Source organism: Trichosurus vulpecula, chromosome 3, assembly GCF_011100635.1.
Source record: "Trichosurus vulpecula isolate mTriVul1 chromosome 3, mTriVul1.pri, whole genome shotgun sequence".
NCBI classification, from domain to species: Eukaryota; Metazoa; Chordata; class Mammalia; order Diprotodontia; family Phalangeridae; genus Trichosurus; species Trichosurus vulpecula.
The window spans coordinates 101679809-101707246 of record NC_050575.1 but is presented as its reverse complement, the minus strand read 5'-3'; the positions used below and the strand labels follow the sequence as shown (position 1 = coordinate 101707246).

The following is a 27438-nucleotide window of genomic DNA, read 5'->3' as shown; positions in this document are numbered from 1 at the left end:
TCTTGAGGTGGGGGTGGGGGGGAGGGAAAGAGGGGAAGAAAATTTTAAACTCAAAATCTTATTAAAGTGAATGTTGAAAACTAAAAACAAATAAATATTAGAAAAGAAAAAGAATCCTACACCAGGAAAAAAAAAGATCAGCAACATATGTATCATTCCTATGTAGGTTCTGAACTCATTTTCTCTCTGTTCCTCAGTTAAAGACCATACTTCTAGCCTAGTACAGGTATCTTGAAAATCCACATCAAAATTTTTTTAAAAAATCAAATGAGATAGAGGAAAAATTGGAAAGAGAAATGATAATGATGAAAGAAAATCATGAAAAAGAGTCAACAGCTTGGTAAAGGAGGCACAAAAAAATAATAAAGAAAGCAACACCTTAAAAAACAGAATAGGCCAAATGGTGAAAGAGGCACAAAAATCCAATGAAGAGAAGAATGCCTTTAAAAGCAGAATTGGCCGAATGGAAAAGATATACAATTCAATGAAGAAAATAATTCCTTAAAGATTAGAACTGGGCAAGTGGAAGCTAATGACTTTATGACCCATCAAGAAACAATTAAATAAAAGAATGAAAAAATAGAAGAAAATGTGAAATATCTCATTGGGAAAAGAACTGACCTGGAAATGGAAGGATGATGGAAAATTGTGACCACAGATGAAAAGGGGAAATATTTTTATAACAAACTCTTTTCACTATTGCTTTTTTTATAGTGTAGCCATCACATTTGTTCTCTGACATCACAGCCTTCATGAGGAAATGGAAAGGGCGTTGAAAGTGGGGCATCCAGTTGAACTAGACCAAACACATACAGAGAAGGTGTGTGCTAAAGGTGACACAATTTTGAGGATATTGAAGGATTCTCAAGCTATTTGAAAGAGAAAGATACCAAAGGAGTGGGGGAAAAAAATCTAACCCCTTATTACCCAAAAAGTAACTAAGAGAGTATTAATAACTGCCAACCCAGATGCCTCCTTTCCCAGCTATCCACAACTTTTATGAGAAAAATCTATACATACATTGATGGCATCCTTGATTGAAGGTAATGAGAAGGGAGGAGGCAGGTCTCCACAAATGGCATTCTACAGTAGACTACATCTTTAGTCAACAATTGACTGAAAAGTATAAAGAATAGAGATTCCCATTGGACTTGTTTATGAACCATAACAAGAACATTTGATGTAGTAGAACAAATGCTGCCTTAAAGACTCTCTAAAAAAGTTGCCACTGCCCTCTCGCCCAACTTATATTTATCTCGTAAATATGACATAGGTATGTATGTTCTCCCCAATAGAATATAACCTCCCTTAACAGAGATTATTTCATTTTTTCTATCTGCACCCCCAGTGTCTGGGGGACACCATATGCACTTAATACATGACTGTTGATTAACTAAATGGAAAAGGGGGTGGGTTAAGTTACACAGCAAGATAGGTAGCCGTCCTGCTGCATCGGTACCCTCATATTATGAAGAAATCTAATGGAAAGGCCACCATGGACACCTTCCCCACCGAGAGGAGCATATATGGGATGAAGAAATGTGGACTGATAGTGCTCTGGACCCCTGGAAAGAGCCCAAACATCAAGAATATAAGAGATCCACTGAACTTAAACATCTGCCCCTCAGTTCCTTCCAACTTCTTTGCTTCTAGACAAACCGCCCAGGTTCATAAACGGATTAAGGTGGGTGGCCCTATTTCAGCGATGAAGTATTGATTCCCCAGCTGCCCCATAATAGCTGGAGGTAGAGCCTCCTTAACCTGGACTGGCCAGCCTTCTGTTAGAAGCTCTCAGAGGCAGTTCATGGGCAAGGTGGGTGCATTCTAGCTTACCTCCTACCACTATGCTCTGACATCAAGGATATTGTTCTTCTCTGAATCCCCATAGCACAGATGAGGAGGATGCTAATAGTGTGCATTATAGTGCTTGAAAATTCGGGAAACACTTTTCTTATAGTAATAAAATTTAGTGGTAATTACTCCCTAATTTTTCCATATATATGATTCTTGTCTTTCTAAATAGACTGAATTCTCTGAGAGCAAAGCCTAAGGGTTATACTTCTATATCCAACTCAGTCCCTAGCACAGGGCTAGGCATATGACAATTCAATAAATCTATGCCAATTGACTGATGGATGTATGGAAGTGGCTGAAGCTGGGCTGGCCTCAGGACTGTCAGGAACTTGTCATGTACAAGGTGTTGATTCTACCCTGCTGACAAAAAGAACAGAAGACAAAAGGAAAACAAAGAATACTTTATTATAAGGGGTTAGGTAAAATAGATGGATTCAATAAATACAGGTAAACACTAGAAGCCTGGGTGTGCATCTCAGTCAGGGCTCACCCTTTTGTGGGAAGCATCTGCTCACTCCAAGAAGATGCCAATGAGGGAGGGCATCAGGGGAAGGGGCCACCCTGACCCTTACAGCTTTGATCCTCTAGCTGAGAGCACTGACAGGAGCAGCAGACCTACCTTGTATTCTGGCACAGAAAAACCAGCTCTAATCTTTCCTCTGTCAAACCCAGGCTAGGTATAGGGGTCTTCACCTTCAGGAAGCAAGTATATGGAGGGGCCTGAGCCCTTCACAGGTATGTTAATTGAGACTTCTCAAGCTGGCCTAAGTCCTGCCTCCACTACACACCATTAGTTACCGCAAGGTAGCCTGGGCTGATCGGGGAGTACAACATAGAGGGGATGGCCTAGGAGACGTCAGGTTGTGAGGCAGTGACTTATCAAGCTTTCGGGCCTCTGCCTCCAGGACGTTGGCTTCAGGGGCCTGAGCTACAGCCCACAGGGAGTGGGAAAGGTTGTGGTGCAGGTCTGTCAGCTCTCGGCTTGTCTGTACACAGCGGGAGATGTAGTCCTGTTTCTGTTGCCGTTCCAATGCCAGCTGTGCCTGCAGGACAGACACCTGTGGGGAGTAAGAGGGATGCCTATTGTTTTCAGAGGAAGAAACTAAAGCTATCTATAGTCATGAAAAAATGCTCTAAATCACTACTGATTAGAGAAATGCAAATCAAAACAACTCTTAGGTACCACATCTCTCCTGTCAGATTGACTAACATGACAAAACAGGAAAATCATAAATGCTGGAGAGGATGTGGGAAAACTGGAACATTGTTACATCGTTAGTGGAGTTGTGAACTGATCCAGCCATTCTGGAGAGCAATTTGGAACTATGCCCAAAGGGCTATAAAAATGTGCATACCCTTTGACCCAGCAATACCACTTCTAGGGCTGTATCCCAAAGAGATCACACAAGTGGGAAAATGGACAAGTATGTACAAAAATATTTATAGCAGCTCTTTTTGTGGTGGCAAAGAATTGGAAATCAAGGGGATGCCCATCAATTGGGGAATGGCTAAACAAATTGTGGTATATGAATGTAATGGAATACTATTGTGCTATAAGAAATGAGGAGCAGACGGATTTCATTATAACCTGGAAAGACTTAGATGAACTAATGCTGAGTGAGGGGAGCAGAACCAGGAGAACATTGTACACGATTATAGACATACAGTATCTGTAAGGACTAACTTTGATAGAGTTGGCCCTTCTCATCAATGCAAGGTTCAAACACAGCTCTAAAAGATTCATGATGGAAAAAGCCATGCACATCCAGAGAAAGAATAACAGAGTCTGAATGCAGATTGGGGCAAACTATTTGCTCTCTCTTTTTCCCTTCTTTCTCATGATTCATTCCATTGGTTATAATTCTTCTTTACAACTTGAGTATTATGTAAATGAGTTTAACGTGAAGGTATACGTAGAACTTATATCAGATTACATGCCATCTTGGCAGGGAGGGGAAAGGAGAGGGAGGGAAAGAAGATTTGGAACTCAAAAACTTGTGGAACTGAGTGTTGTAACCTAAAAATAAAAAATAAATTTAAAAATTTTAAAAAAAGGATGGATGCCTGTCTGTTGGCCTCTTGTCTCTGGGCCAGGTGGTAACAAAATTCCTCCTCCTCCAAACATGAAGTCCTCCACTCTTTAAGATATGAGAAGTGGTCTAGAATATGATTCTGTCTTGGTGATAGCCTGACTGCCAATTGTTTTCTGAGTCTTTCTCAATTAGACTATGAGATCTTGAGGGCAGAGACTATAACTTATATCCCCCTACATGCTAAAAACAGGGTTGACATAAAGCCAAAGCTTAATGAAGACATGTTAAAGTCAGTTTCCAAAAGGGCTTAAAAAAAAAGCCACTGAAGCCACAAGCACTCACCTGCCTCTGTAACTCTGCCACATGTTTCAGTTCTGAGGGAGTCTCTTGTTCCCCATTTTCCTGCTGAGAAAAACATGATCACAGCTCTGTAGGGCTGCCACTCATCCCATCCCCTATCCCCAAGAGTCAGGGTCTCTGCCTCCCAGGGTTTCCTGAAGGTAAGAGCAGGTATGCCACAGTTAAAAAGGTGTGACATTCTCATGGCCATCCTTGGCGGGGGGTGGGGGTGGGGGGGGAGGGGGACGGAGGACCCTGGTGCTCTGCACTCTGGGTAGCCTGAGGGTCCAGGGAGGGAGAGACCCTGGGAGATCTGCAACTCCCTCACCCCCACCAAATTAGAGTGGGTAAGCCTAGCTAAGGCAAGGTGCCTAAGGCAGCTGTCCTGGGTAGAGGCAGGAAGGATGGACAGTCAAATGGCAGTCATCAACAAATGAGACCTGAAGCCCAAAGGACTGGGCCTACAATCATGTAATACAACAGGGAGGCTGTAGTTCCCACCTCCAGCTGAGGAGTCAGGCCAGGTTGTAGCCTCTTCCTCTGCTGCACAGTGCTTGGGAGGCTAACAGGAGAACAGGCCCTGGGGGCCGGCTGGCTCCTCTTGAGCCTGGTCATGAGAGACTCCTGGGTGGGATGAAATAAGTGTCCCACTTTCTAAATTGGCCCTATCCTCACCCCGCTGCGGAATTCTGAAACCTAAGATACCCCAACAAAAGGCCTTTCCTAGCCTAGGAATTAGGGAAAACAAATACCTGCTGGGCTGGTGTGAGGCCTGTGCTCTTGTTGCGCAGGGGAGTGGCAGCACGGCTCACGCGGCTGAGATCCCTCTTCAGCTTTTTCCGCTCCCGCTCTACCTGTTGCCAGGGAAGAGACGTGCTCAGTCCTTCTGTGCATGGATGTGAGAATGGGGCCCCCTTCCCAGCAGGGGAAGCCCATGGGGGGAGAGGGGGAGGAAAAAGACTGGACCTAAAAAGGAGTGGGTTCAGGTGGGTGAGCTGCCTGGGTGGGCACAGGGGTCCAATTACTCACCTGCTCTAGAGTGATCCTTAACTGGAAGTTGTGTTGCTGAAGTCGGTTCCTCTCATGCTCCAGACTTGCCATGGCATGTAGCAAGTACTTTAGCCTTTTCTGCCATCGCTGTGACTTCTCAAGTTCCACACAAGACCCATCATCATCTGGTCCTGTGGCCTGAAGGAGACACTTTACAGTGAGATGTACACTGGGAAGCCCCTCAGGAGAAAGGGAAGGGACAGAAATCAGACTGCAGCCACTCAGGCACAGTATTCAGAGTCCCGACTCTGTCAGGATGGGTGCAAGACCCCAGAAACCAGCCACGAAAACGGACCACTGTCCCTCCCTGCTACCTAGTCTATCTTCTCTTTTGTTATCCCCAACTCCCCAGCCCAACCCAACTCACCTGTCCTCGGGCTGTACACTGGTCTCCCTGGAGCCCTGGCTCTGCCCCAACAGCTGAACCCTGGCTCTGGGACCGCTCCTCCTCTAGAGCTTGTCTTGTGAGTCGCAACTGCTCCTGTGTGGTGACCAGGGAACAAGGGCATCCCCTCAGCCAAGATCTTCATAAAAGCCACATCTTCCTCTCACTGATGCAGGGATAAGAGAAATCCCTCCCTCCTCCCGCGAAGCAAATGATCCTTGAGCTAGTTTTGTGATTCCCCTCAGTCTATTTTGGCCACCCTTCCCCACCCAGTAACTGACCTGAAGCTGCAGGTGTTCTGTGTTTTGCTCCATTGCCTTGGCCTGTAAGAACAGGGCCGCCTCATGTAAGTTACAGATGCTGGCCTCACTGTCAGCCAGAGAACGTGCCAAGGCTTGGGCTTTCTCTCGCCACTCGATTTCCCGGGCCTCCGTTTGCCTCAGTGCATTCTTTACCCGCTCAAGCTCCTCCTGAAGCTTGGTCTCCTCCATGGACACAGGTGATATCTCACGTAGGGACATCTTCATCATCCCCATCCCACAGGCTTCCTCCTCCTCCTCCTCCTCCTCCTTTTTCTCTGGGCTGTGGCTCTCATTGTAAGCCTCCTGCCCCTGCCTCTGGTAGACCTTCTGCAGCTGGAGGACTTCTCTGTCCTTCCTAGACAGGGACAGCTGGAGATGCCTGGGATTCTCTCTTAGGACCTTGCTTGCTTCTTCTTCCTCCTCTTTGCCTCGCTGGCTGAGGGCTGCCTCTTGCTGCTGCCCGTTTTCCTTGAAGTGCCTCAGCTCCCGGTCCCTCCGTGTCAGGGCCAGCTGTAGCTGCTGGACCATCTCTTGGTGCTGCAGCTGCTGCTCCCCGATCTCATTCTCTCGCTCCCTCAGGGCTTCCTCCAGGTGCCGGGCCTGCATCTGACAAGAGTCCAGGGCTGCCTGCAGAGCAGCTGCACTGACTTCCAAGCGCTGGCTTAGTTCTGCCTGCTGGAGGAGCTCCTGGTCCTTTTCATGAAGGGAAGCCTGTGCCACTCTGAGGGCCTCCTGGAGAGCCTGGACCTGGCCTGCTGTGGCCTCTTCCCACTGCCTGGCCTCTGTCTCCTGCTTGTGTCCCTGCTCTGTACACTGCTGTCGCAGGGCCTCCAGAACCTTCTCTTGTTCCTGAAACTCAGCCCTGAGATCTCCCAGCAGCTCTTCCAAAGCTCGGACCTGTAGCTCTGCAGCTGTCTGCTGTTGCTGCACCTTCCAGTTCTGTTCCTTGTGGGCCTCAACTGCCCGCTCACGCTCCTCCAGGGCTGCCCTGGCCTGCTCCAGGGATGCCTTCAGAGTGCTAGCCTGTTGTTCCTGGCTCTCCTGCTGCTCCTGCGCCTTCTGTTGGACGGCTTCCAGGTCTCCCTCTTTGGCCCGCAGGGCCTCCCTCACGCTCTCCAGCTGCTCCTGTAGAGCCCTTTCCCTGGACTCCCCTCTCTCCTGGGCTTTCTCAATGTGCTGTTGCTGGGTCTCCAACTCTCGATCTTTCTGGGTTAAGAGCAGTGTCATTTCTCCAATCTTTCTCCGAAGGCCCTGTAGTTGCTCCTCTCGCTGTTCTCCATATTGTTGGAACATCTGGATCCTCTCCCGCTGGTACTCGACCTCCTTCTCCTTGTCCCTCAGGATCAGCTTCATGTGCTCCAGGCTGCTGCGCTGGGCTTTGGCTTGCCCCTTTTCCTCCTCTTCCCGCTCTATCATGAGCTGTCTCTGAGACTCAATTTCCCTGTCTTTTTCCCTCAAGGCCAATTTCATCTGTTCAAGGTCTTCCTTTAATAATTTGTTCTGCAACATTTTTTGATCTTCCAGGGCCAGAATTTTCTCTTCTTGTAGAACCAACTCCTGGCTTCTCCTCTCTAGGTCCCAAGTAAGTTGATCTTTTTGTTTCTTGAGCTCCTCCATTTGGTCTCTGTGAGATTTCATCTCCTGGCTTTTCTCCTCAAGATCTGCTGTCAGGAGAGCACTGTGGTTTTCTAACTCTTTAATCCGTTTGTTCTGTGACTGTATTTCCTGACTCCTCTCCTCCAAGTCCAAAGTTAGGTGGGTCAGAGTAGTCCTTTGCATTTCTCTTTGGTTCTTTAAGTCCTCAATCTTTTTTTTCTGGGATTCTATTTCTTGATGATTCTCTTTCACTTCTAAAGCCAGATGTTCTAGAGTGACCAATTGGTTCCCCAGATCTTGAATCTGTTCTCTCTGGGACTCTATCACTTGCATTTTCTTCTGTAAATCCAGAGCCTGATGTTCCAGGATGCTTCCCTGAGTTTCTTGCTTCTTCTCAAGCTCTTCAATCTGCTCTCTCAGGGATCTTATCTGCCCTTCTTTCTCCTCCATGGCCACAGGCAGATGTTCTAGCCCAGCTTTCTGTTTCTCCAGCATTTGGATCTGTTCTCGCTGGGATTCCAGCACTTGACTTCTCTTCTCTAGGTTCAGAGACAGTTGTTCCTGCATCACTTTTTGTGCTTCCCTCTGCTCTTCCAGTTCTTGAATTGTTCCCTGCAGGGCTTCTAGCTCCTTCTCTCTCTCAGAAAGGGATCTGGTCAGAAGATCAAGATTTTCCTGCAGGGCATTCCCTTGGGCTACCTTCTGTTCATTTCCCCTCTTCAGGGTCTCTGCTCTCTCCCTCTCGCTCTCTGCTTCCTCAGTCTTTTGTCTCAGGGCTAAGTGCGTTGCTCTGAGTTCTTCTTCCAGGGCTTCTATGGCACTAGCTTGTGCCTCAGTGGCTACAACTGATGTTTGAAGATGTTCCACCTCTGATATCAAGTTTTCCTTGACTGCCCACAACATTTCCCGTTCATTCTGAAAACAGAAACAGAACCATCTTAAAAACTGGACTGCCCACTGCCTCTATCCACCCTGGAGGGCAAGGCTGGAACAAATCATCCCCAGTTTACAAAGGTCACTGAGATACAGAGACTTAAGTCTGAAGCCATACTGCTTTATAGGTGAAGTCTAGACTAGAATCCAGCTGCAGAATCCTTGGGCTCAAAGGAACTTCAAGAAGAAAAGCCTCCTGTCTCTGGGCACGTCAGCTTTCTAGACTCCTAACTTCGTGATCTTTTCACCTAATTCTGCCATCTTGGAATTCTGGGACACTAGTGTTTTGAAAATAATGCCGCTCCCATCCCAAGGGCCCTGAGGAGAATGGCTAATGTAGGCATGTAGGCTATTCCATCCTTTGTCAATTAATATTCACTACTGCTTGAAGCTTCACCTCTGGAATTTCATCTTTGTAATTCTTATTAGGTTAGAACAAGGCAACACAAAGTCTTAGTCAGGGGAACAACTGGGAAAGTAGGGCCAAATTTTTAGCCCTCTAAAATTATCCATGTAAAATTGGGGAATGATTCTAGCATTTTGGCTGAACAATGAAAACCATAAAAAACAGGGCCCCAAATTCGCCTGTGTAACAGACATTCTAGTTGATTGAGGCTCTGTCTCATCCCAATTCCCATTTCCTAGGAAGTCACAAAATTAGCATCCTTCTAAATTAAATGACAAATGTACATTAAAATCAACAGCACAAAAAAGAAGAAAACGGGGTCTGCCTTATGCTTGCCACAGATGGAAGTGTTTGAAAGAATAGTTTATGTTGGGTTAGTACCTAAAGAGGTCCAACAGTACAGAAGAAGAAACTGAGGGAGACCGACTCAAAAAGGGGATTAGAAATAGAAGTGAAAGTTTGAACTACGGCTAACATTGAAGAGCACCCCTTGCACTATACTGTATATTTCTTTTTTTTTTTTTTTTGAGGGGGGGGAGGCAGGGCAATTGGGGTTAAGTGACTTGCCCAAGGTCACACAGCTAGTAAGTGTGTCAAGTGTCTGAGGCCGGATTTGAACTCAGGTCCTCCTGACTCCTGGGCTGTTGCTCTACTGACTTCGCCACCTAGCTGCCCCTTATACTGTGTATTTCACAATGCCCAAACAAAATTCTTTCTCAGAGGAGTTAGGGAAAGAATTGAAGAGACATAAAATCCTTAAGCCAGAGAAAACAACTGAATGAGGATCCTTCAAGGCCCTGCTAGCAATTCTTAGGACAAGATACAGATAATGAGACATAAGGGACAGGGCAGTGAGAGATTAAAATTAAACTTGGGGCAGGTTATTGTCTTGGGCTCTGGGGAACCAAGGCTCTTGGCTCCTTGGGGACCACTGTATCAATTTAGAAGGGAACTTCTAGAGCAATCTTGGCTCAGAGACCAGAATCATCTCACCTGGGCTTCTGCCCTTTGCTGCTCAGCACTCTTCAGGCTGCTTTGTAGGGAGGCCACTCTCTCCTGAAGTGTAGCCAACTCTGTCTCCAAGGAGCTCTGCTCTCCTTCCCATTTCAATTTCTCTGTGGGAGGAGAAGAAAGGGATGTGGAGAGAACAAATAGCAAGGGGAAGCATGGAGAAGAGGATGAGGAGGGGAGTTAGAAGGGAAAAAAGAGAAAAGGAAGAAGGTTACATGATTTTTACAAATCTAAAACTTTGGCAACTCCTTAGGTTCTGGGTATATCTCCAATCTCACATCTGTGTTCTCACTGCCACACCCCAGTACTGCCTCTAGCTACCATTTCAACACTGTTCTCAACCTAGTTGCTTGCTGCTCTAACATAGTCAATCTGTGCAATGGGGAACTATTGGATCTGACGTGCGTAACTTTCAAACATGCTGCCCAGAGTATCAATGTCCCTGGTGCATGGATGTACTGCAAAGGGAAGAGATAAGAAGCCTCCTTGGCCTACAGTCTATCCTCCCTGGGCATTTATCCCTACCTTTCTTTCTGCTAGCTATCATCCCTCCTCTGGCCTTATTCACTCCAGGGTCTACCAGGCCGCCCACCTCACCTTTCTGATTCTGGGAGAGCAGTCTCTGAAGCTCCTGAACTTTGGTAGAAAACTGGTTCCGTTCAGCCTCAGCTTGGGACAGACGCTGCTCCAGCTTTTCAACCTGACACTTCATATTATCCTATGGGAGGAAATAGGAAAAGCAGTGTTGGTTCACACCAAGTATTCTGACTGGGATGAAGAGAGGGAGAAGTGGAATTCAAGTCTGAAAAAATGGCAACCTCCATATTAGGGTGGAACCAGCTGTGTATGTTTCATCTATTCAATTAGATCCAACTTCCTTGAGAAAAGCCAGAGACTATGTCTTTTATCTACAAGTCAGTTCCCACCAGTAGTACGCTGGGGAGTTATAGACAGGACCATCAAATAACAACTGGGGAAAGAACAGGAGAAACTGGCTAGCATCATTCAGTGTGCTGCTTCCAAGGTCAGTCTGGTTCTTTTCAAATCCTAGAGGTTCAGCCTGAGACTAGATCATTCAGTAGTTCTGGTCCAGCCTTGCCCTTGAGATTTTTTCCTGTTTGTCCTTCAAGGGCCAACTCAACTCTCTTTTCCTCCAGGAAGGCTTCACTAATCACTCTCACTTACAGAGAGTATCCTAGTATTCTTTATCAGTGTCACATACTGGGTATCATGTCCCTGTGACAGCTCCGGTACCATGGCCTACTCCTGTTAAACACTTGTAAAGTTATTTTACTTTTCAGTTGTGTGTATCTTGTCTCCTTGATCAAGTCAAGGCTCTGGAAAGTGGGAACCATGCTTTATCCTTCTTAGTATCTCCCATAGTGCCTAGCATGGCGAGGTCAAATACAGAATCACAGCATTGTAGACTGTTAGGGGTAGAAGGAGCTAACTAATCTTATTTCCTCATTTTACGGATGTGGAAACTGTAGATATTCAATAAGTATTTCTGACTGGCTGGAAAACTAATTGGAGGGACCTAGGGACATAGCTTACTCTGAAGCACTGGGAACACCATGGGCTGAAAAGATGACAATCTCAACTCCTAGGAAGCTCTAGAATCAATCTAGTCTTTCTGGGACCCTGAAACCAAAACTGATCCAGTCTTGGCTAGCTTACCATGAAAAGGACTGAATCCCTGTGAATTCCTGAAGTGATCTCAAGAATGTGATATTAGACTTATATCTGCCTCCCTCTCCTGCATCAGATAAGACAGGAGAGCTAAAAGAGGGAAGGCAAGGCAGTACAGACTCCAAAATAAGAAATAAGGCCACACACCCGAGCATGACGAGCTCTCCAGAGGTCTCGTTGGAGCTTATGAAGGGCAGATGCCACACCCTCAGTAGTGAAGTCAGTTAGGGCAATCTGGCTTTTAAGGAAATTCTCTGCATTCTCTTGTTCTGAAAAAATGAAGAAAAAGGGATAGGTATATTATCTTCAAAAATAGATGTGTTAGATAAAGGGAAGATGCTAAAGTTCAGTCAGAGACCCCTCCTGATATATCTACCTGCTCTCCCTTCGGCCTAGACTTAAAGGCTCCCTCTTTTCCTCCTCCAGCAGTCTGTTCTCTACCACAGAAATTTAATCCTCTTTTTTTCTCAGGGTCCCACTCCTGTCTCTGCATTGGACCCCATTGGGGCTTCTTGGACAAAATGATCAGTTCTCCAGCAGCTGACTCACCTGGCCCCAAGGCTTTGGGGCTCCAGGGAAGGGGAGCGGCGTCTCCAGCACCGTTCAGCTCTGGCTTGCTCTCAACAGTAGTTCCAAAGGTTTGCTGTAGGATGGAGTAGAGATTGGATAGCTGTGCCTGTGCCTGACGTCCATGTTGCTGCTCTAAAACCAGAGCCCCTACTTGGCTTTCCATATTGCACAGCTGGAGCTGCAGCTCGGCTGCCTTGGCCTCTTGCGTCCACAGTGAGGCCCTCAACTGCTGCTCTGTCTTCTTTGATTCTTCCAGCTTCTCCAAAAGTGTTTCTTGATCCAGAAGCAAAACTTCCTTTTTCTGCACTTCTTCTTTCAGAAACTGTACCTGATGGGGAAGGAACATACTCAATGGAGGAAGGAAAGAGAAGAGAGAAGAACATCTCCAGGTAGCTAGACCATACAGAAGACAGAGGCCTGGAATCTGGAAGGCCTGAGCTCAAATATCGCCTCAAACAACCCAGGCAAGTCACTTAATGTTTGCCTCAGTCTCCTCAACTATGAAATGGGTATAATAACAGCAGCGACCTCCCAGGGCTGTTGTGAGGATCAAACGAGAGAATATTAATTAAGCGCTTAGCACAGTGTCTGGTGCATACAAGGCACTATATGAATACTTATTCCCTTCCCCCATCTTGGAGAAGAGACCTATGATGATGTAATGATAGAAAGAACAGATAATACATTGGATGACATAATCAGGATCCAAAAAGATCCTAACAGGCTGGCACAGTGGGCCAATTAAAATGACCTTTAATAGAGATAAAGGCAGGCTTATATTTTAGTTTAAACAATCAACTTCACAAACGTATGATGTGGAAAATATAGATACAAAGCAGTTTATGTGAAAAATGTGTGAAAGTCTTCATGGGCTACAAACTCAACATGGGCAAAAACGTTAATATGACAGTAAGTTTTATCAGGAGACTCAAAGTTGCCAGTCTCAGGACTACAAAGGTGAGAAAACAGACACTGTGCCCTGGTCAAACCACTCCTGCAGTATCGTGTTCATTTCTGTACGCCACACTTCAGGAAGAGTGTTTCTAAGCAGGAGAACATCCTTAAAAGGGTGACTAGGATTGTGAAGGATCATTCCATACAGAGCCTGGCTGAATGAAGTAGGACATTTTGCCTGGAGGATGTGAGGGAGACCTGATAGCTGTTTTCTTTTGAGGGGCCACCAGGCAGAACTGGGATTATACTTGGTATGCTTGGTCCCGAAGGAAAGAAAAAGCAATAATGAGTGGAAGTTGCAGGGAGGCAGAGCCAAGGGTCAAGGGACAATTTCTTTACATAAATTAGAGCCATTCAAAAATTAATGGGCTGCTTCAGCAGGTAGTAGGGTCCTATTCACTAAAAGTTTTCAAGCAGAGACTGGATGACCCCTTGCAAAGTATGTTAGAGGACTGAAGAAACAAACCCAGACAGCAGCAAACATATGGAGAGCTGAGAGACCAAGACAGTCGGAGAAAGGCAGAAGATACAGAGAGCTGAGAGACCAAGACAATCAGAGAAAGGCAGAGACAGAAATGAAGAAGCAGAAAAAAGGGAAATCTAGAAAAGAGAGACTGAGAGGCAGAGATAAGAGCTACAGGTTAGATGAGACGACCTTTAAGTTCACTTCTGAGATTTGGGATTCTACACCATGAGAGGCAGAGAGAGAAACTTCTAGTGAAACACAAGAACAGACACTGAGGAAAACAACCAAACCTGCACATCTCTGTTATAGAGGGCATTTGTAATCAGGGGCAGATTGGACTGGATGGCCTCTGAGGGCTCTTCTGACTCCGAGATTCTGTGATAGCCTGGGTCCAGGCTTCTATATGCTTTTAGATGTTCAAGACAAAAAATCTCAGCTATATTCTCCACAAGAGAGAGGCACACTGGACTAAGAAACAGGAGACTTGGGTCCTACCCCTGACTCTGCCATAAACTAGCTATATGACCATAGATGTTACTTTCCCTTTCTCAGCCTCAGTTTTCTCATCTGTGAAATGAGGGACTGAGTTTGAATCCTGCCTCATTTAATCTCTTTAGACTCATTTCCTCATTTGTAAAAATGGGAAATATAATAGCACCTACTACCTCCCAGGGTCATTGAGAGGATTACATAAATGTTAGCTGTTATCATAGCGCTGACCCAGGAAAATAATAGTACATGTAATTACAACACTGGAAAAGAAGAGAACACTAAAACAAGGCTGAAGGTGGTGTCTGGTAATGGCTAATCTTGTTCTCTGAGATGAAAGGAGGAAACGAATCTCCCTCTTTTCATTGTAAAGATGGGACGCTGCTGATGCAGCATGTTGCACATGCTGCTGTATGTGGTTATTGGGTCAGTTAGTTTTATTTAAGAGCTTTTTACTGTTTTAAGGGAAAGCTTGCTTGGTTGTATATATTGGAGACAGGCATATTCAGGAAGAACTATAATATAAAAGACATCAATAAAGCTTTATAAAAGTAAACTTTAAAAGAGGGCCATTGCACTCATGGAGAGGGACTCACCCCACACATCTTCCTACGGGACAGAAGCTAAGAAAGCCTCAATCATGGGAGTAAGGGGAAGGGCACAGGAGGCACTCAGGTACCTGGGTACTCAGCTGCTCCTGTTCTCCCTGGGCCTCTTTCACATCCTGGCGCAGGGAATTCAGCTCTTGTTGTTGGACTGAATCAGCCTCTTGTAAGGTGAAGAGTCTTTGTTCCTTCTCTGCTAGTGACTGAACCAGGCTGAAAGAAAAGGAAGATGGAACCTAGACCACTGTTACCTGTTCTTCTGCCTGGCTGGTCATGTCCACTAAACGCTACAAATCTAAGAAAACAATGGCTAACAAGTTCATCTAGCAAAGAAGAGACACTGGGAATATAACTGGTCCAATCTCAAGGAAACTGCTTCAGTCCTAGGTCAATCATCAAAGGGGGAGGTGAGTATTGTGGACCTAAGCCCAAACTAGAATGATTTCCCTTGGCTATTGTTATGTTTTCCAGGTCAAAACTCTTTGACCTCTGACTTGAACTCCTGTAGCCAATCAAGTCATCTAATCAGAGCAATCCTTCCTTTCTATTTCCATGACTACCCTCTCCTCTGCCCACGAACTTCTTGCTGGCCTCCTTTCTAGTTTCTCCAAACTACGTTAAATACTACCATTAGATTAATCTTCCTAAACACTATTATTTCTTTGCTCAGAAATTTATGATAGCTCTCCACTGCCTACCATATCTGGTTCAAATTTTTCTTCCTGGTCTTCGGGGCCCTCATAATCTGGACCTATCCCACATACCTAACTTGAAACAAATTATTTTACTGATCTAGTCAGATTCTGTGATAAGCAAGCTAATTCCTTTTTTTTTAAATATTAACTTATTTTTAGTTTTCAACATTCATTTCCACAAGGTTTGAGTTACAAATTTTCTCCCCATCTCTCCCCTCCCCCACACCCCAAGATGACATGTATTCTGACTGTCCCTTTCCCCAGTCTGTCCTCTCTTCTATCACCCCGCTCCTCCCCCCAATCTCCTTCTCCCTTACCTTCCTGTAGGGCCAGACAGATTTCTATACCCCATTGCCTGTATATCTTATTTCCCAGTTGCATGTAAAAACAATTTTTAACATTTTAGAACTTTGAGTTCCAAATTCTCTCCCTTCTTCCCTCCCCACCCACCCTCCTTGAGAAAGTAAGCAAAAGCAGGCTCATTCCTGCTGCCTGGTCTTTGTTCATATTGATCCTACTTCTCTGAATACTTTACTCTATCCACTGGACACTCTAGATAGCTAACTCAGAGAAACTTGAGTCTGAATCTTGCCTTAGACACGTACTACCTGTGGGGCCCTGGGCAAGTCACCTGACCTCCATCTGCCTCAGCCTCTTCAACTGTAAAATGGGAATAGTTAGCATCTACCTCACAGGGTATTGTGGGCATCCAATGAGACGGTATCTGTAAAGCACTCAGCGCAGCGCCTGGCAGACAGCAGGCGCTTAATAAATACTTATGTCATTCTTTCCTTCCTATGCCCATTCTTCTCTACCCGATCCTTATTTTTCTGGGTTCAATTCAATTCCCACTTTCTCCATGAAGCTTTCCTTGACTCCTCCAGCCCACTGTGATCCCTCCTTCCTCCGACTGAACCATACATTCTGTCCCTTGATTGTGTATTCTCTGGCATTATTATCCATTCAGGTAGCACGGGACAGTGGGAAGCATGCTAGTTTGGAGTCGGAGGCTCAAATTCCAGTGCTGCTACCTGTTACCTGTGTGACTTTTGGCAAGTCAGCTAACCTCTCAGGGCCTCAACTTCTGCATCTGTGAAGTAAGGGGGCTGGACAAAATCAAGGTGTCAAATTCACCAGCAGCAAGCTGCCAGTCAGAACCAGACTAAAACGTCATTGGGAAATGTTTAACAAAATAAATAAAAACATAATACAACACAAAATATACTGTTAAATTTGTGATGTTCTAAATCACTAAGCAGCTGCAAGGACACACTTCTATTTAAGTTTGACGCCAGTGCTCTAGATGATCTCGAAGGTTCCATTCAAGCCCAAAGCTATGATCCTATGATTTCATGCATTCGTCATTCTGGGTGTAGCCTGTATCATGAGTCTTCAAAACCTCCAATACAATCAGTTTTCTGCATATGCGTCACTCCCCTCCACACTAGGGTACACTTCCTCATCTTCACCTTTCAGAATTTTTATCTTCTTTCAAGCTGAGATTCCTGGATCCATCTAGCTGAAAAACGTTCATTCATTCTCGCCTCAAATTTTCTCTTTTCTAACCAAGATCTCTTCTTCGTCCTTATCATACTTTATCCTTGTATTATGCTTTCCAGGGTACATAGAACACCCTCTCTCAGACCCCAGCAAGTAGAACGTAAGCTTCTTCTTAGTAGTTTTATCTTTGTATCCCTCAGACCCTGGCATAGTTCCTTGCTCATCAGAAGGTCTAAATGAATGTCTGCTGAATAGCATTATTTTGAACATACTCAATGGTGGCAATTTTTCCTGCCCTAAAGGTAGATGGGATTTATGGAAGTGACTCAAAGTTATTTACACACAAGTCTAGTACATAAGTAGGTTGAATGGGGAGGGAGCCAGGATGATGGAGTGAGAGCTAGCATTGTAGCTCTTCTAACATGCCTCCTTCCATAACAACCTAGAAAATGTACCAGACCAAATTCCGATCTGGAAATCCAAGAAAAAGTTACTGTGAGTCAATTTTCCAGCCCAGGGCACCTTAGGAAGACAGACAGATAGGCCTGTAGACGCTGTGGTTGGGGCTGGCCAGGAGAACAAGGAGGTGGCAGAAGCAGCAGTAGGACTAAGAGCAACCAGGGATGGAAGGGAAACCAAGACAGAGCACTGGGGCAAAAAGAGATCCCAGGGGACCTCTGAACTAGTGCTGGGAGCAGGAATGGGTGCCATCTGGCAGTTCTGTCACCATTAATCAGTTCCAGGTGACAGATCCAGGGTGGAAAGTAGTGGCTGTGACCTAGCTGAATCCTAGCAGAGTACTAAGCACAAAACAAATTCTAGAAACTCATCTGTGTGGCTCTAAGCCCAGCTACAGAGTAGTGACTCTGTTCTCAGTTAGCCCCTCGCATAAGCCTACAGTGGAAAAACAAGGGCAGAAGACCAAGACCAAAGGTCACTCTGAACCTGCAGAACCCCCCAGTGGTGACTGTGACTAAGTCTATCAGCACTCTACTGAAACTCAACTACAGACAAGCCAACAGACTCAAATCCCCGTCAGGAACTTGCAGAGCTTGGACCAGGAGGGCTGTGAACAGACCTCTCCCTGGATCACACCACTCTGCAAGCATTAAAAACCAGCAAGTCCCCAGATTGAGTTCCAGAAGCAGCAGAAACTCAAGCCAGACTGCCCCACTGCAAAGTGAGCTGACACTAATATAACATCCAAAGTCCAAAAGGAGACTGGAAGAATGAGCAAACAAAAAAAGAACCTGACTGTAAAGAACTACTAGAGTGGTGGAGAAACTCAAGGCACATGTGCACGTGCGTGTGCGCACACACACACACACACACACACGATAATAATTTAAAAACTTGAAATCAAAACCTCAAAAAAAAAACCAACCCAACAACAAAACCAGATTGGACACAAGCCATTAAGAATTCCTTGAAGAGATAAAGAAATTTTAAAAGAGCAAAAAAAAAAAATTAAAACCCAAATAAGATCAGCAGAGGAAAAAAGTGGGAAGAAATGACAGCTATCCAAGAAAGTTATGAAAAGAAAATTAACAGCTTAGAAAAAGAGTTACAAAACCTCATTGAAGAAATTAACTCCTAAAAGTTAGAAATGGCCACATGAAAGCTAATGACTCCATGAGATATCAAGAAGCAATAAAATGAGGTCAAAAGATTGAAAAAACAGAAGAAAATATGAAATATCTGACAGGCAAAACAAATGACCTGGAAAATAGGTCAAGGAGAGATAATTTATGAATCATTAGTTTATTTGAAAGCCATGAACAAAAAAAAGAGCCTAGACATCATATTTTGAGAAATTATAAAATTATAAAACTGCCTAAAACCATCCAGATATCTTAGAACAAGAGGGCAAAGCAGAACTTGAAAGAAGCCACTGGCCATGTGCTTCAAAAAAACCCCAAAATGAAAACTCCTAGGAATATTGTAGCCAAAATCCAAAACTCCCAGGTCAGGGTGAAAATATTGCAAGCAGCCAGAGCGAAAGAATTCAAATACTACAGTCACAGTCAGGATCACACATCATTTAGCAACTACCTATATAAAGAAGTGGAGGGATATGATATTCTGGAAGGCAAAGAAGCTAGGTTTGAAATCAAGAATAACCTACCTGCAAAATAAGTATAATCTTATAGGGGGGCGGAAATGGACATTTAACGAAATAAGGACTTTCAAGCGCTTCTGATGAAAGAACAGAGCTGAATAGAAAATTTGACATCCAAACACAGGACACAGGAGAAGCATAAAAAGGTAAATATGAGTGAGAAATCATAAGGGACTAAACCAGGTTAAACTGTTTATTTATACCATTATATGGGGAGATGATACATGATACCCTTAGAACTTTATCAACATCAGGGGTCTTAGAGGGAGTCCAGTTAGATGGAGAGTCTGGGTGAGATTCTATTATTCAAAATAAGAATGGGAGGGTGGAGAAAAAGAATACACTTGGTGGTGTCGGGGGGATATAATGACTGTCATAACACTAAATAGCATACCCAAATCCCTTACTGATTGGACTCTTCTGTATCACTCTTCTTGCTTATAAAAGAGGATCTCAGAATTTCATTCTTCAGCTCCATCACAGGGTGCCTTTGCCCTGACAGCCTAATTCCATATAGCCCAGGATGCACGGGGTCCAGGAATAGATTTCAAGGAGGATTACAAACTTGGATGCGAAGAAGTTACATCTTTATTTTCATTAGACTCTAACTGAAATTTAGCATTTCCTTCAACTGTGAATATAGGTAACAAACTACAGTAGTATTAGCAGTACCTGATTTTGTTACCAACAGAAATCAAAGATATTTTCATATTACATTATAGTTGTTTCAAATATATCAAAGTATCATTTATACTCGTCACTACTTCAAAATTACCATAGTTACTAGACTGCACTTGATCATAATTCCGCTGCCTACATACACTATTTTAAGGTAACTGGTTTCCTTTACAATCCTCCGTATTTTATCATATGTATTACTCTCAGAAGGAGTCCTTAGGCATCACCAAATGGCCAAAGGAATCTTGGACACAAAGATTAAGAACCCCTGGACCAGACTGTCACCTCCCCTCATTACCACAGAGTAGAGTGAAACAGAGACCAGGATCTGTACTTATGATATGAGCAGTACCTAACAGGCCAGAAGCAAGGTGATTGCCAGTCTCTAGATGTCAAACATAGTTTTCACTTCTATACACTGAAAGAAAAGAAAACAGGGGTCTAGGACTGGGAAAGCAAGAGCTAGTGTCAGGCAGACCCAATGAGGAAGACATATGGAAAAGGTGAAGAGAGAGGGAGCAAAGAACCTATAATTAAACCATGTGGACCATGAAACCAATAAATAAGAAGTAAATTCACAGAAAGGACTTTCTTCTCACACAGTCCTTTCTATTTCCCCATTCCCACCTCCTCCTTCTTCACCTATCCAAATCAAACCTATACTTTAAGACAGGGCTCTGAGAGCAAGCATTTATGTAAATTTCTATGCTTGTAGGCAGGCCGCATTTTGGAGAGCCCTGCTTTAAGACCCAGCTCAAGTTACCATTCATTCATTCAACATTTTCTAAATCCTCTTATGTATAGGAATTGGGGCTAAGTACTATGGATATGCATATGGAGATGGGAAGTCAGGAACTCCTATCATAAATTGCTGAATGAATGGCATAGACACTCACTAGTACTACAGGAATTCATACTGGGAAGAGATCACTGAAAGCAGAGGTGAACAGTAAAGGTTTCATAGAGAGATTCATAGACTCAGGATTAGAAGGGACTATGGAATCCATTTGGTCCAGCTCTTACCCAAGACAATTCATTCCCTCCACATCTCTCAGAAAATGCTTAACCAACCTCTTCCTGAGCACTTCCAAAGATGGGGGACTTTGCTCAGCCCATTCCATTTCTAGGCATCTTTTGTTAGAAAGTTCTTCCTTAGACTGAGCTGAAATCTCTCCCTGCCTCCATCTGGGAAACTTCCACTTACTGATTCTAAACTAACTCTGCCCTATGACATTAAATAGGTCAACTCTAATCCCTCTTCCACATTATTGTTTATTCTTCAGGCTAAACATCCCTAGTTCCTTTAATTGATCATGGTATGACATGGTTTCTAGGCCCACTCGCCATCCTCATTGAGCCTTCCTTCCTAAAATGTAGCTATAGTAACTGGATATATAATAATCCAGATGTGGTGTAGTACAAAAGAACTACTTATTTTACCCTGAATACTAATTTTTGGGTCACTAACCTATAATTGTCTATCTCTGTTTCCTGGTGTAATAGGAAGAGTATTGCTGGATTTTGGGGTCAGAGGACTTGATTTTGAATCTTGTCACAATATTTACTATCTATCTTGGCCAAGTCAGGTTCCTTTTCTGTAAAATGAAGGGACTGGGTTTTGTTCAGTTGTTTTCAGTCATGTCCAACTCTTTGTGACCCTATTTGAGGTTTTCTTGGCACAGATACTGGAGCGGTTTGTCATTTCCTTCTCCAGCTCACTTTATAGATGGGGAAACAGAGGCAGAGTTAAGGGGTTAGACAGCAAGTAAGTGTCTGAGGCCACATTTGAACTCAGAAAAATGAGTCTTCTTGACTCCAGACTCAGCACTCCAACCACTACGCTGCCTAACTGCCTAAAGCTGTCATAATCTATAGTCCACTTATTTCTAAATTATATGAGGGGACATAGTAAAAGCTTAATGAATGGCTGTTGACTGTCATTTACTAACGTACAATACTCTTGTTTCAACAACTAGATGAGCTCTGAGGGCAGGGACTGTGACTCTCATATCTCCTGTAACTCTAACACGATACCCTCACAGCACCTAGAGTAGATAGACTTGGGAAAGTAACAGGTGTTAACCTACTGGTTGGTTGGCTGATGATTTGACCAGCCTTATGATATGCATGGTAGCCAAAGGTCTCCCGTAAAGTATGGCTGGATGGCTGTGGCTGCCTACCTGGCTTTTTCCTGCTTCAGTACACGAGTATGCTCTTGGGCCTCTTGTAGCTGCTGCTGAGCCTCGTGTTCTGCCAGCCTACATGAGTCTTCACTAGTGACTAGTTGGGCCTTTAAGTCTTGCACCTGGAAAAGCAAAAGCATGAGGCACCAGAGGTCAGGGAGGAGCAATTGCTCAGGGTCTTCGGAGTTGGAGGCTACTTCAGGTTTGTTGCTATTATTCGGTCTCTTACAAGTACACATGCAGTTTCTAGCAAAGTCAGTGACTTTCTACCAGTTCCTCCCCCTCATCTCTGGCAACAACTACTTGGTTTTCACTTAGGTATCTGCATCCTCTGCTTCACACATTGCTGGGGAGGGAGGAGGGAGAATCTCTGCTGCTCCAAAGTCACATGGCAGGCAAATGATCTCGGGTGACTATAACTAAATCCACAGGAAAAGTTTTTGAGCAAAGAGCAGGGGATGAAAGGAAGGGCTTCCTACTGAGGAAAGGAAACTACTCTCAATAAATGTGGGGAGAACATGTTCCAGCCTGGAGCACCCCTCAATCCCCAAGAAGTTCTGACAGGAAGACAAGCAGACATGCTCACTTGGGCCTGCACTTCCCTTACTCTAAAAAGAAAACCCCACACCATGCAGAGCAGCTTTACACTTCTCCCACAATGCCTTGCGGGGCAGGGCTCTAGATGACCTGTTTCTGTAGGCTCTCTCTTTGCTGCAACAGGACGCTCGTCTCTTCCTGAAGGGTAGCAAGGTCATCTTGGTGCTTTCTTCTGGTCTCTTGCAGAGACTTCTGAGCCTCTTGCAGCTGGGCCCAAAGGCTTTCCATATTCTCCTGTGAAGGAGAAAAGACAAGATAAGTGGGAAATAGTGACTTAGTTCATTTGTCTGCAGGGGCTTAAGCTCTAGATCCTTGTTGCAGATGTCTCCTGGTCCACAAGCTCTTTCAATTTGAGTAGACAACTTTCAATTCCTCCACCGTAACCACTTCTTCACTTAAAGAGCACTCTAAGCCATTTTTCTTTTCAGCTCTGCAGTAACTTTTCACAGCTATGTCAGGTTCTCTCATCTTCTTTCTGCTTTGCTCTCTGAGCTGATGGCAGTTTTCACTCCCATCGTGAATAGGGCCAGGCTCCCTACCTGTTCCATTAACTTCTGGGTCTTCATGTCCTGCCTCAGCCGCTCCAGTTGCTGGCCAGCATCAGCTAGTTCATTCTGGGTCTTCAAAAGTGTCTCCAGTAGTGACATCCTTTCCTTTTCTATCTCTAGCTGCATCTACACACAGAGACAAAACATCGATGTACATTACAGCAGAGGTGCTCAAAGGATTTCCACGCGCACCGCCCTTGTAGCCGTTAGGCCACAGCTGGTTTAAGACTACCTGGCTTAATCAGCTGGCACTGAGAACAGGGTTCAATGCTGAAAGCCAGGAAATGTCTTAACTTATCTGACAAACAGAACCAGGAAGTCCTGAAAGTACTGTGTGTTTGTGGTCACAACCCAAGTCTTCCAGAGCATCAATTCACCACCACAGCTGTGACCAATTCACCACATAAGACAAATTTATCAAAGAGGAAGAACGGGAAAACATGGGAGGTAATACAGAATCCAAGGGGTATCCCTGGATTTATTCCCTACCTGACATCTGTTGCTCTCAGCCTGAGCATGTTCCTCTATCCTCTGTGCCTGAGCAGCTTCAGACTGTTTCTGCAGCTCCCTTAACTTCTTCTCACAGGTCTCCTCCAGGTCCACTTTCTCCCTTTCCATTTGTTCTAATATGTCCTCCAATTCCTGCCTGTGCTTGGTGTGATCCATCTCCTGGCCACATGGAGGAAACTGCATCAGCACAGATGGGCGAAGCAAGACAGCAAATTCTAGCTCCCTAACGTCACTCATTGGTCCCAGTGAGAAAAAAGAACTCTAGGAAAGCCAGACACTGGCCTTTCTAGAATCAGGCCCAGTCTGATCAGGATGTTGTACTTAGGCAGGAGCAGCAGCAGTTCTTTCTAGAATACCCACCAACCTAAAAGAGTCCCCAGGGTGTCATGACCGTCAAAGCCTTAGAAAACTTGTAGTCACTTAACACCTCCCACGTGACTTCCTCTGAGCACACTCCTCATCTACTTATGCCAGAGCTGTGCTGGCCTCCACAAGTGGCTTTCTCAGCTTCTCACAGTTCCCTGTTCTATACATTCCCATGCTTCTTCTAATTCTTGCTTGTGCTGGGAGCACTCTGTCTGCTAGATTCATGGAAGAAACTACACAGAAAGTATCAGAAACCTGTTGTAGCTATAATATGCAAGGACAAATCACATTCACTGTAAAAATAATAATGATGATGATAACAATTGTTAACATTTACATAGTTCATTTCAGCAGCCTAAGAATTATAGTGCTAATTCAGATTGGCTAACAAAAGGAGCCTTAGAGCCTAGAATGGTAGGATGGATAATGAAGAACTTAGGATTAAGACAGATGGCTATCTATGGTAGAAGATGAGGATGCACAAGAGAACAGTTCCCTCCTGCTACACACCAGGGACCTCACAGGTCTTATCCTTAAAGACCATTGTGATTATGTGAATAATGAGAGATGGAAAAAAGCGGGAGATTCTAAGCCTCTCTGCATCCCAATCATGGCCTCTGATATTCAGCCTGACCAGAGTATTGAGATATTACTAGTCAAAGCCTGGAGAACTAAGAGGGCCGAGGTGAGTAGTTGTGGCTAGTTCTAAGGCTAACAGAAATTATTTACATTTATTTTTTGAGGTAGTAGTGTGGTGATTTTGTGTTATGTGGAAACCTCTGCTGGAGAACTTGGCTTTAGGAATATGTTAGCAAATGAGAGCATTTCCCACTATTCTTATCCTGGCCCTGGGCTCTGATAAGTGACTCCACATAAGAACCCAACGGGCACAGTTCTGTTCCCATGAAGGGACAGATTCTCTTCTTCTACCTTTTAATTAATCAACCTCACTCCTAGTTAATCCAAATCCCAAGGGTTCCTTCTCCTAACTTACTTAATTATCCACAAGGCTGGATAAAGGACCTCATTTCTATGGCTGGGATAGGCCTCTCTCCAACATAAGTGGGAGAGCAAAGGGGACCTCATGGGGGCACTCTTGTTAATCCAGGTCAGGGCTCGTGCTCCCCAGCCTGTCAGTCAGCTTACCCTCTTCTCCTGCAGCAGTCGAAGTTCTTCTTCATAGCTGGCCTGCTGCCGTTGCAGAGCTGTCTGACCCTCCTGTTCTAACTGGTTCCGATGTTTGGCCACCATGTCCCGTTCCTGCTCTGCCTGCCGTCGCTCTGCTTCCAGTTCCATCTGAAGGCACCTCACCTCCCCTGTAAAAGGGGGCTGAACTTATGCTCTGACCTCATGGGCAAGGCTCAGCCCTCCCCAAGGGAATGTGATAGATCCTTCTCCAGGACTGAGACCTGCCCAGGAGCAGACCCCCAGCTTCTCTGAAAGGGAAGGGCCCCAGGCCAGCCCAGCTCACCTTGGATCACCTCCTTGGCCTGTGTGACTGTTTGAATCTGCACTACCAGCTGCTCCTTGGTAACCTCCATCAGAGAGCTCTGCTGCTGAGCCTCAAACAGGTTGGTTTCTAACAGCTCTTTGGCGGAGCTGTGAGATCAAGAAGTCAGGGAGGACTCTCTGTGGCCCCTGTGCACCCTCCCCAGGTCCAGCAGCCCTAAGTGTGCCCAAAGCGTCCTTAGTTGGGAATGAAAGCTACAGGCCCTGGCACACAGACTTGCCAACCAATTCTCAGCAAACAGAGGAAGGGCAGGGAACATCTGCTCTGGGTTTCTGACTTATTCTTAACTTTCTTAGATAGATGGAATTGAGGTAAGAGAAACTAGGCAGACTGCTCAGCCAACCCACCCCCGTATCCATGCTAATCTGCATGGGCTAGAATTCAATCGGCAACATTTATTAAGCACCAGTCATGGTGTTAAGCACTATGGTTACAAGGACAAAACTGAAGGAGCTTAAATTCTACTGGGAGAGTCAAATATCTATAGAATATGTGTAAAATATATACAAAATAAATATTCAGTCATATGGAAGATGGAGATACTACTGGTGGGGCGGAGTGGGAAGGGGAGGGAAATGAGGAACGGTCTGATTTAGAAGGCAGAGCTTGTGCTGAGCCTCGAAGGACACCAGTGGTTAGGAGAGGAGGGGACAGCCAGTGCAAAGGCACAGGCATAAGAGATGAAGCATCATGTGTGAGAAACAGGAAGAAGGGCAATTTGATCAGACTCTGTAGAGTGGCTAAGAGGGAATAATGTATAATAAGCCTCAGAAGATGGGTTGGAGCCTGGTTGTAAAGGCTTTTAAACTGTTAAGCAGAATTTGTATTTGATCCTAAAAGTAACAGGGAGCTACTGGGAGACAGAGTGAGTTGGGGCTTTTTAGAATATCCTTTGGCAGCTATACGGATAATGGATTAGAAAAAGGGCACGCCTGAGCTGACAATGTGACAGAGGTCCCAACCTGAGTTCCAGGAGCTGCTCAGAAAGACCCTGTCGGTCCCGCTCCAAGGCCTTCAGGTGCACCTCCAGGGCAGCCTTGTCCCGGACCAGGGCCTCCTTCTCCTGGCTCAATCTTTCCCGCAGAAGCCTTTGCCGAGCTGTCTCCTGATGTAGCTGCTCTAGCTCTGCAGTAGCCACCTCCAACAGGCGCCGGGCCTGAGAAGAGCAAAAAACGGAAGTGTATGTGAGAGGAGGAGCCGGGGAGGGGAATGAGGCAGAAGAGGTCATTCCTTATGCCGTTTCCCACCTCGGGATTCTTACAGCTTGGCCACAGGAGAGGCCACAGATCACTGGAAGGATCTACTATCAAGCAGGGCCTCTGGGGTTTTGTATGTGTTTGGGATGAGAACAAGCAAAATCAAGGCTGTCACACAGGTTAATGTGATCCTTTCCAGAAACAATGCTATAAGTGTCTTAAAGAATCCCGATTGTCCCTGATGGGTTTAATGGTAAAAAGCTACCTATGACTGCTGATGGTGAAACAACTCTAGTCCCTCACAAAAGGCTTCTGTCCCTTGAGATGATGCTAGTTAGGAAATGATATGCATAGTCTGGAAAATAGGGAGAGAAGAACCATAAAGTCACGGTTACAAAATTAGGAGTTGGCCTTCTAAGGAGCTTAAAGGCAGGGAAGCAGTGTGGTATAGTTGAAATTAGGAGGCCAAGATTCACAGCTCCCCCCAACACCCCCAGCCTCAGTCTCTTTATCTATAAAATAAACATAACAATACTGGCACTATTTTTCTTACAGAACTGTAGAAAGGAAACATGAGTTGTTGTGAAGCTCAGATTCTCAAGAGAAGGAAACTGCAAAGTCAAACAAGAGAGCCTAAGCTTTCTCCCTGTGGCAGCTTTTATAATTATTGTGGAGCTAAGGGAGAAACATGAGCCAGACAACTTCAAATGGCTGTTTTGATGGTGGAAACAAAGTTGTTGTTTTTTTTTTCCTGAGGGCTAATATGGTCATTGGTGGTCAATGGAGCCCACAAGAAAGGCTACAGCACTGAGATGCTGGAGAATCATTACACTAAGATCATAAGCTCATAGGCT

General features: G+C 45.0%; 1 protein-coding gene across 1 annotated transcript in view; it reads right to left on the bottom strand.

Moving 5' to 3' along the window:
• Positions 1 to 2240: 2240 nt before the first annotated feature.
• CEP250 (centrosomal protein 250) overlaps positions 2241 to 27438 on the bottom strand; it is a 44622-nt gene continuing 19424 nt past the window's right edge. The window contains exons 16-33 of the mRNA XM_036750358.1: positions 26351 to 26544; positions 25350 to 25477; positions 25025 to 25194; positions 23492 to 23671; positions 22994 to 23128; positions 22545 to 22688; positions 21855 to 21979; positions 14757 to 14895; positions 12148 to 12496; positions 11746 to 11867; positions 10507 to 10627; positions 9892 to 10013; positions 5943 to 8474; positions 5644 to 5757; positions 5256 to 5414; positions 4979 to 5080; positions 4230 to 4292; positions 2241 to 2912 (exon numbers count right to left, since the gene is read on the bottom strand). Of these exons, the coding sequence (XP_036606253.1) occupies positions 2649 to 2912; positions 4230 to 4292; positions 4979 to 5080; positions 5256 to 5414; positions 5644 to 5757; positions 5943 to 8474; positions 9892 to 10013; positions 10507 to 10627; positions 11746 to 11867; positions 12148 to 12496; positions 14757 to 14895; positions 21855 to 21979; positions 22545 to 22688; positions 22994 to 23128; positions 23492 to 23671; positions 25025 to 25194; positions 25350 to 25477; positions 26351 to 26544 (5163 nt within the window). The 3' untranslated portion in view covers positions 2241 to 2648. The remainder of the gene's footprint in view (positions 2913 to 4229; positions 4293 to 4978; positions 5081 to 5255; positions 5415 to 5643; positions 5758 to 5942; positions 8475 to 9891; positions 10014 to 10506; positions 10628 to 11745; positions 11868 to 12147; positions 12497 to 14756; positions 14896 to 21854; positions 21980 to 22544; positions 22689 to 22993; positions 23129 to 23491; positions 23672 to 25024; positions 25195 to 25349; positions 25478 to 26350; positions 26545 to 27438) is intronic.